Source organism: Atheta coriaria, unplaced genomic scaffold (genome assembly GCF_025399875.1).
Source record: "Atheta coriaria isolate IRGN ID8LTWV9N9 unplaced genomic scaffold, Caltech_Dcor_3.1 hic_scaffold_9_pilon, whole genome shotgun sequence".
Lineage (NCBI taxonomy): Eukaryota > Metazoa > Arthropoda > Insecta > Coleoptera > Staphylinidae > Dalotia > Dalotia coriaria.
In genome coordinates this window covers 12,898,324-12,907,335 of record NW_027045451.1, presented here as the reverse complement: position 1 = coordinate 12,907,335, position 9,012 = coordinate 12,898,324, and the positions used below count along the sequence as shown (strand labels likewise).

The 9,012-nt window shown below is 40.2% G+C and overlaps 2 protein-coding genes across 5 annotated transcripts; one reads left to right on the top strand and one right to left on the bottom strand.

The window, feature by feature from the left end:
- The first annotated feature begins 493 nt into the window (after window positions 1–493).
- Window positions 494–2,707, top strand: Rga (CCR4-NOT transcription complex subunit regena). 4 transcript variants are annotated; one of them, XM_065312105.1, is made up of 4 exons: window positions 494–999; window positions 1,378–1,664; window positions 1,892–2,282; window positions 2,340–2,707. In XM_065312105.1, the coding sequence occupies exons 1-4, from the start codon at window positions 857–859 to the stop codon at window positions 2,551–2,553; spliced, it is 1,035 nt and encodes a 344-aa protein (XP_065168177.1). In that variant the 5' UTR covers window positions 494–856; the 3' UTR covers window positions 2,554–2,707. The 4 variants fall into 4 exon arrangements, with proteins under 4 accessions (XP_065168177.1, XP_065168174.1, XP_065168175.1 ...); XM_065312102.1 differs by having other exon boundaries at window positions 1,378–1,748; XM_065312103.1 differs by lacking the exon at window positions 494–999 and adding an exon at window positions 1,178–1,328 and having other exon boundaries at window positions 1,378–1,748.
- A 1,063-nt stretch (window positions 2,708–3,770) lies between these two features.
- On the bottom strand, window positions 3,771–8,605 carry Pka-R2 (cAMP-dependent protein kinase type II regulatory subunit). Its single transcript, XM_065312100.1, has 4 exons — window positions 7,676–8,605; window positions 6,779–7,378; window positions 6,502–6,708; window positions 3,771–6,389 (listed from the first exon to the last, which is right to left on the bottom strand). The coding sequence occupies exons 1-4, from the start codon at window positions 7,896–7,898 to the stop codon at window positions 6,259–6,261; spliced, it is 1,161 nt and encodes a 386-aa protein (XP_065168172.1). The 5' UTR covers window positions 7,899–8,605; the 3' UTR covers window positions 3,771–6,258.
- Window positions 8,606–9,012: the final 407 nt, after the last annotated feature.

The window sequence follows — 9,012 nt, the reverse complement described above, 5'->3', positions numbered from 1 at the left end:
AAATCAGCAGACATTTACATTTATTCATATTATGTACCTTCTATAATGTCTATTTTAACTTAATTTCCTTATTTTTTAACCTCCTACTGTTTAGAAAACGCGTTGTAGTAAATTTTGAAATTATTTTTTATTATTCGTTAAAAATATAGTAAATTTTCAAAATGTCGCTCAATTTTTTGTTACTTGCAATGCTTGAAAACATTCTGTATTCTGATCAGAAAGTACCTCAATAAACATACGAAACATCGTGGCATCAGCGGTACAATACTAAAAAAATTTGGTACCCCAGTGGCTACCATTAAAAACTCGTGAAAAGTCTAGCTCCATAAAGAATCTCATAATTATGATGTTAGGGCTGTTATTTAAAATGAACTACATGTACTGCTACATCTATCTGATAACCAAGAAGCATTTTAAATTTGCGCCTGCCGTCGGTAAGGCAGCGCTCGTCACCGACCAATTCGAGCTTAAATTTGACAGCCTTTTTTTTGCTTTTGATTGTAATGGCGGAATCAACTCGGACAAAAACATCAGTCTCACCGTATTTTTGCACGTACTTTTCCCAGCGATTACGATACCTGTGTTGAACGTGGATTGCATTTTATGTTCGCCCAGCTGCGCCAAGCCGCCGCTACGAACGAACATACTTCTGTGCATTTACAACCAGCGAAACACGTCGCATTGCCATCGAATTCGAACGGCGTACACACTACGCTAGAGGTTGCATCGTTTTTCTTCGGCGGTGCTGTTGTTTGGATAAGCAAATCAGCGTCTTGGATCATCCGCATCGCATCATCCGCGCATTGTGTGTTTTGGGTATCGTTATGAAAACTAGTGCGCCCTGCACAAGATAGCTATGGCGAATTTGAACTTGAGAAATTTAGGAGGCAACAGCCTTGCTCGATCAAGTATTAGTTTTGGTAACAACTCCCTGTCTGGACATGTTACTCCAGTGTTTGGCCAGCGGGCCACAGCTGATAGGAGAACACTGCCAATTGGGTAAGAAGTTGAATTCTATTTGTTTTAGCACATTAGTTGATTATTGGTTGCCATGGCAATCATTGCCAAAATTGGATGGTATCAATTGTAATATTTCTTGAAACTGAAGGGAATATTGCTCTAATTGGTTATACATCTACAAGGAGATGAGGCAAACATATATTTTCCCTGCAGTTGTTTTTGTAACATAACTTTAAACAAAATTTGATTATTGGCATGCCAACCAAAATAAATTTGACAGTTGAATCATAATCTTCTAGAAGGATGATTCTTGTAAAAAACCTAATAAGTTTCTCTTGTGTTTATAAATGGAAAGAAAACAATGCGTGGTACGACATTGTTGAAGTGAGGAAGATTTTTAATAGTCGGTATTTACAGGAATAGCAGTCAGATGGGCAATATGGCCCTGGGGGGCTACAGTTCGCTACACACAGTCTTCGGCTCAGGTGACACGAATGCGCCTCCGCTGCTTGACTTGAGCGAGTTTCCATCCCTGACGAATCGAAGTGCCGGCGAAAATGTCCCTCAGCCCAGTCCCATGCCCGGTGCAAAACCGTACGTGGGTATGGTTAAGCAGCCAACGTCCGAGGCGAGCGAGTTCACGATGTCCAACGAGGATTTCCCTGCGTTACCAGGCACACAGAACCGCGAGGGCTTGTCGCCCGGTAATGGCGTAGGCGATAAGGGCAATGGGGGCGGTGGTGATGGATGTGTGGACCGAGGTTCAGAAAAAAATAATTCCAAAACAGGTACAAGTCAAATTGGAATCAAACTGAACTCAAACAATTGGGATGTCACTAAAACTGTCTTGAAATATACTAAGACTATACTAACTTTTGTGGCTTTTGACTGCTGAAAAAGAGAACAGAGACTTATAATCAATTTCTTCCAGGCATCCAAACGTATCCGGACGGGCTCGTTACAAATATACCTGGCAGTATGGTTAACGATCAGTTCGGCATCGTCGGATTGCTGACGTTCATTCGAGCCGCAGAGACTGACCCCAACCTCGTTTCACTTGCGCTCGGTCAGGACCTGACAGCGCTAGGCTTGAATCTCAACTCGCCCGACAACCTACATCCTACCTTCGGCGGACCGTGGGCGGAACAGCCCTGCCGTCCGCAGGACATCGACTTCCACGTTCCTCCTGAGTATCTCATCAACACGGCGATCCGTGACAAGTTAGCGTCAGTGAAGCTCAACCGGTATAAGGACGACTTGTTGTTCTTCATGTTCTATAACAATGTCGGCGACGTGCTACAGATTGCCGCCGCCAGCGAACTGTAATTCTCGCATTTTGAAAAGTTATTCTTTAGGATTAATTTATGCGTACGTTATAGATACACCCGAGAGTGGCGCTATCACATGGAAGAGAAGGTGTGGATCACACAGGTGCCCGGCGTTGTGCTCATGGAAAAGACGTCAACGTACGAACGCGGCACATACTACTTCTTCGATGCGCAGAACTGGCGGAAGGTTGCGAAAGAGTTCCACCTGGATTACAGCAAACTGGAGGGTCGGCCGCCAATGCTGCCCAGCCACCATCTGGCGTGAAGTGAAGTTCGCCGCCATGACTCAAGCGAAACAAAACGAAAACGACTATAAATAAATGAAAAGTGTATACATTTTATTATTACATTGTTTTAGGTGTAAGTTCTAAAATTCGTGATCTAATAAATGAGTGAGGTCGTTCACTTTTTTATTAGCAGCTGCAGTAAGTATTACTTATGTATATCGATCGAGCGATCAAATCGACATCTAAACAATTTTCATTTTATTTGTAAATTTATGTACATTAATAAATCACGAGTTATGACAACTAACACGCGTGAAATGACGGGTGGGGTCTGTGTTGGTGGTAGGCATGCTCATACTGTTCCGTCTTGCAAAAATGTTGATACATCCGTAACATGAATGCAGAATAAACCACATTTTACTAACCATTCTAATCTTTGTTCATAGTATTATAAGTACTACGGGATGTTTCAACTAATAAGTGGGGATTGGCTTATAACTCGTAAGAAAACAATTTACACAAAATTGTGAAATGATTCTGTTTGGGCACATTTTCAGTACAAATTTTTTTTATTTTTCTATGATGTATTTCTATGGCAAGCGTGTAAGCGTTGTTTTAATTAATTGAAGTGGTTTTTAACAATAATCATTTAAAATTCAAACAAAATACACACCAAATATAGTAATTCAAACTAATTAATCTGGCAAGCTCTTAAAATCGATTAGTCTGTGATATTATAAGAATTTGTTTGATTAGTTTACGTTAGTAAAATATTGATGTTGTTTACTTCTTTGAATTAGCTTTAACAGTTTGTCCGTTATCACAATTCATGGTTAAACTGATTAAATTGCTTCAACTCGAGCGAAGATTGGCAGACAATATTCGCACCATTTATGCGATTGGCGGACTAACCGCAGGAAACGCGTCTCGAGACATCTCAAGTTAGTCGTAAAAGAGATATCGCGCGGGCAAGGTCTCTTTGCGCGTTACTCGCGCTGAACCACACGTTTTCATAATACTAATGTTCATCTAAATGCAGCCAGCGACTATTAACCAATTATCAGTAACAACACATCATCGTAAGGTAAGCAATTATATTTTTCAAACAATATAAACGAAAATATTGACGTTATTGGGACCCTGTTATGCAAAGTAGATTCGTATTAACATATTTAGCGATCAAAACAAAATGTGATGTAATTTTATGGATTGGTGAAAGGAATTGTTTCATAAATGAGTGAAAATAACGAATACATTTAATTTTAATAAGCTCATTTAGTCATCATCGTGGAAGCAGTACATATGACTAAGGAATCTCAGACAGGTTGTTGTCGGCGGACCAACAGGCTGGCCCTCAAGTGTTTAGAATATTATGGCATATAATAAGGTGACAATTCATAATATGGCAAACATTCAGAATCGAAAATTCCTTCAACTCAAATTTACGTAACTACTTGAAATCATCGCTTCAACTGGGCGTATTGCAATCATTGCAAATCTATAATTTTATTATTGTGGATAGTGCGCATTTGGTTACTTACATAATATTCGATAATACGATAAAGACACAATAAGAACTAAACCAATTCCAACTCAAAATCGTGCAGTTTCTTTTAGTTATAAAGTACAAACGTTTCATTTTGTTGATAGTTATGATTACAGTGTTTTTATTTACGATATTCACCGAAAGTATATGCTTAGTTTAGAAATGTGAATGCTGTCCAAAGTAAAAAGTTTCAAGTTCATATTATTATTTTTCATGGGGGGAGGGGCAACGTTTACCACGATAAACAATCAACATTCAACGTGACAATTAAACATATAGTATGAACCCAGATCGTTTCACATTCGCTTCAATTTTCTATCCGCATCCCCCAATAGATCAAATCGCATTCGAAAATATTATCATAACGGTTGATGTATTACGTTCGATCAATCAAGTCTCGTCAAGTCATATCATTATCATCAACAACCACACTTTTTATCGGACAGTGAAAATACTGACAAAGCCACTACAATATACACCTAGCTATTACATTACTAAACATTTAAATATTAGAACTGTGTGCGAATATTAATATTTTTATCAGACGGAGCTCATTAGTGTACAGCAGGGTAGTGTTTGTGATGGTGGTGGTTTCGTAATTATATGCAAAAAGTACCGATTATTATAAGAGCTACATGAAATTAGAGGTGAGTGAGATACTTAGGATCTAATAAGCTCCGCGACCAATTTACTGCGAACGCAAACACAGGGTTAATCAATTTCATTTGCTTACATAATACAATTAAATACTATAAAATTTAACCGCTCACCTGATACCTATTGATATGAAAATCCACCAGTTGCTATTTGTTAACAATTTCATAATGATACTCTCGTGCTATCAATGGATGATTTAATTTCGTACTCGAACCGATATAATGCCATACTGCTACCAATACATTTCTGCGTTTTGAAAATAAATAGTTTCTCATCTTTCTTGCAATATTTTCTCTAATACATGTTTGACTTCATATTAATTAGTGATTTAATATAAAGGCATTGGACTTTCTTTTCATTTCATTCGAACCATAGTAGTTATTCAATAATTATTGATAAATATTATAATACATTATTATTATAAACAGCCTTAATAGTTTTCCATTCATTATAGTTTTGTTTCTGCCTTCATGTCGACGGAAATTCATTTGCAATTCGTATCACAGCGAATAGAAAATATTGCTTCCTGACGATTTTTGTGTGAAATCTGTGCAATATGATGGTAATTAATCTCATTTTGATACTTATTGGTTGAATATATTTCTCATTGGATACAACAATACGAATTGCAAATATTTGTGTCTGATGAGCAGGTCATTTTCTTATTTTCTATATCCAATTAATGATTTCTTATAATTTTGATTTAAAAAAAAGAAAGCAGTCTGAATAAGAAATAATATTGCACTGTTACGTTTTCGGTTGGCGTAATTACGTCAGATCTTTGATAATACATTCAGTTGCACATGTCTCCGCGTTAAATTGAAAGAATTATGGCTTTAATTAACATTTAAACAACATATTAAAGATTGTTCTTAACTTGCTTTGTACTTTTCTCTCTCTCTCTCTCTCTCTCTCTCTCTTTGAGATAAACGTCATAAATAACTTGAAATACATACTCATAAAACTCCAAATAAAAGTCAACAACAAAATAATGTATAATATAGATCCCACCTGCTGGCTTTGAGATTTAATATCTTGCGTTAGAATGATATGTGTCGCATTAACATGACCAGCAGATGTAAATTTCTCTTCAGATCGATAATAACTCATAAACTTAAATTTAAAAATATGGCGGAACGTTGTAATTCGATTGCGACGATGTTCAATATTGAAATTTTTTGTTTTGATACAATACACATGAAGGGTTGCACTCGATAATATAAGTTATGTGGTAAATTTAACACTCAGTTGGATTTTTGGACACACATACAGACGAATCGGCCGCGCGGCAGCGCGAGCATCGAGCCCACTGACCCGCAGTGGCGCCGCGCGCGTGCTGGTTGAGCACGGCCGGTAGTACACATACATGATAAGCACAAAAGGTTCATCTGCATTTTGCGATTATGTACACTTGACTAGTAGTTGACTCGCACACCCTTCATTGATTGAAACTGCAACCCGCCGCTTTTTACTGCGCCCCCACGTAATAATTTAATGTGAATACAATTAGGAGATTTTGGATTTGAAAAAGGCTGGCAATTCATCGAATGTCGCGGATGTTCTGATGTGATCCGAAGATTTTGAGCATCTGTTCTTCGTAATCGTGAATATTGCGCTTCATGATCTGCATGCACGGCCCGAGGAGGCGTTCGAACGTTTCCACGTCCAAAACTGTAAACATGTTGAAATTTAAACACACACGATTAACTAAACATGATCCTTTCGCAAACAAGCGTCAAACGGTCCCATTACAGTAAATCTGGTTTAATCAACGTGTACTTACATGCCACCTTCACTTCTTCGGCGGCGTATGCAGACGCAGCACGTGGACGATGAGTGACCAGTGCTAGCTCACCAAAGTAACCGCCCTTGCCGACGGTGTTGATCTCGACTTCCTGCCCGCTGTCGTCCATAACTTTAATACTGATAGTTCCTGACTCGACGAAGTACATTCCGTCCGCGACGTCGTTCTGTTTTATAATCCGCTGACCTAGATAACGAAAATAAGGCAACGTATCACATCATGTGCGCGCTTTTCGAAAACAAATGCCGTAACATACCTTTCGTATAAGTTCTCGATACCAAGGCGTCTGCGAGATTCATGCGCTCGTATTTCTGCAACGCCTTTAACATTGGCACACTGTCGATGAGGATCTCGTACATCTTTCGCTTTTTGAAGGCGGACTTCAGGAGAATGCGGCGGAACGTCTGCCGGTCCATTGCCCATAGTGAGCCGTCCGTTTGTGCAATGATAGTGGCCGCACGTGGCATGTTGTACATGAGCGCCAACTCCCCGAAACTGCCCGACCCTTGATAGGTGTGAATCAGTTTGGCCTCCTTGCTTGGGTCTGGTGCCACCCAGGCTTGATAAATGCCTGAGTGAATGACATAGAAATTATCACCGTCATCCCCTTGTTTAATAACACTTTCGCCGGCGACGACTTTGCGTTCAAACATTGCGTCGAAAACTTCATTCATTTGCTCCTTTTCAAGCGGCCGGAAGAGCAAGATGTTCTTCACCGCCTCGGCAAGCTGCTGGCGTTGCTCGTCCGACTTTGGATAGACAACCTTATTGCCTTCGTCATCGTCGTCCTCTTCAGGATCGTATGTTTCGGCGAAGACCGACTTGCGCCTTACGTTGAACCTCGCAACGGGTGGCTCTGAAAGCGAAATTGGCGACATTATAATTCTCATAATGACAGATTGTTACTAACCAGCTAACTTAGATAAACAACCACTTTTGGAGCAAATATATTTATTGAAAAAATACATGTTTGGAATTTATACTTCAAGGTGAAGAAACAAATTAGAAAAAAACTTCAACTTCAACCACCATGACTTAGCAAAGAAGCTTGTTGAGCCAAGTTCTCATAGTAAGACATGGCATATCCAGCATTACCTACACAAGGTTAGAAACAAAATAATAACGCGAAATAAATGAAAAACGCCGCTGTTACCTTCTTCTCCAATGATGGATTCCTCTGGAGATGAAGGGGATCCCATAGTTTTTCCTTCATAGATTACATCCGTTTGACGCGCATCTCGCAGTCTTGTAAAATATTCGGCAGCATAGTTAATTACATCACCAGGTTGCTCTAGCAAATAAGTGATTGTGAATTCGAGCAGGACTTCTCTTAGATCATCAGGAACATGTACACGCTGTCCTTGATTGCGACTCATATTTTCTGTATCGGGCGATGTGTTTATCGACGAATTTAATATATATTTGAGATGCACTAGCAGATCTTTGATGCGAAATGGCTAAATGTATAACTTTTTTTATAGCACAGCCTGATACATTACAAATTCAGATCGAAAGATAGAAATAGATCGAAAATTATTGAAGTGATTTTAAAACATTTCGGTCGAAAATGTCAATTGAATAACAGTTTTAATACGCTGCCCAGCAACAGGAACGATTTGCAGCGCCCACGAATCCTGCTAGGAGGCGTCAGATAGAATTTAGGATCGAGATGGCACACGAAGTCTCAACTTTGGTTACACTAGCACTGGGCGTCGGAACGCTGGCGTGCTCCAAATCACACACTCACAGTCCCCTGCGTCCTGCGACTGACTAAAATGGAGGTCCGCCTGCTGCGGCCACAAGCACACACTACGAGCACACAGCACAGCGATCTCGGCCTGCACCACACGCACGCACACACTCCACACGTTTAGATCAACGTTGGGTCTGTCGGACTTTCGGTCACTTTCACGCAGCCCGCAGCATAATCGTAGCAGCGAACAAACGAGAATTCGTCGGCGAGAACCACACCGAGCGCTCCAATTCGTGATAATCGATGATTAATGATCGGACGTCACCTACGGTACGCGCCGACACGGACAGGTGGAACAAGCTGGCGGCGATGTTAAAAACTAACCCAAAATCAGTTCGGTTCTTTCGCTAGCTTCGAGTCGCGTCGCTTTTGCTCCGAGCAGCTTTCTAGGGGAAACGAATATGCATGCGCTCATGTTAAGCGGTAAATTCGAATTTTCCAGTGTCTGTTATCGACTGGTAGGCCCTTGCCACGTTGCGGCGCAGGGTCTAGGCGCAGGTGCCCTTCGCGACGCGTGCGCTGCCAAAACTTGATGTTTGGTGTAAGCTGATCATTGGCGTAGTTTCCAGACACTATGGGTTTATTGGAGTCAAAATTGCTAGGAGCTTCATTCATAACAAATTTGTTGGTACCCATCTCACGCAATGGGATATTCTGCAGACGAAGCTTAGTGGAACGCATTTTTACTTTAAATAAATAAATATTATTTTTTAAACCTGGGAGATAACGCACACACC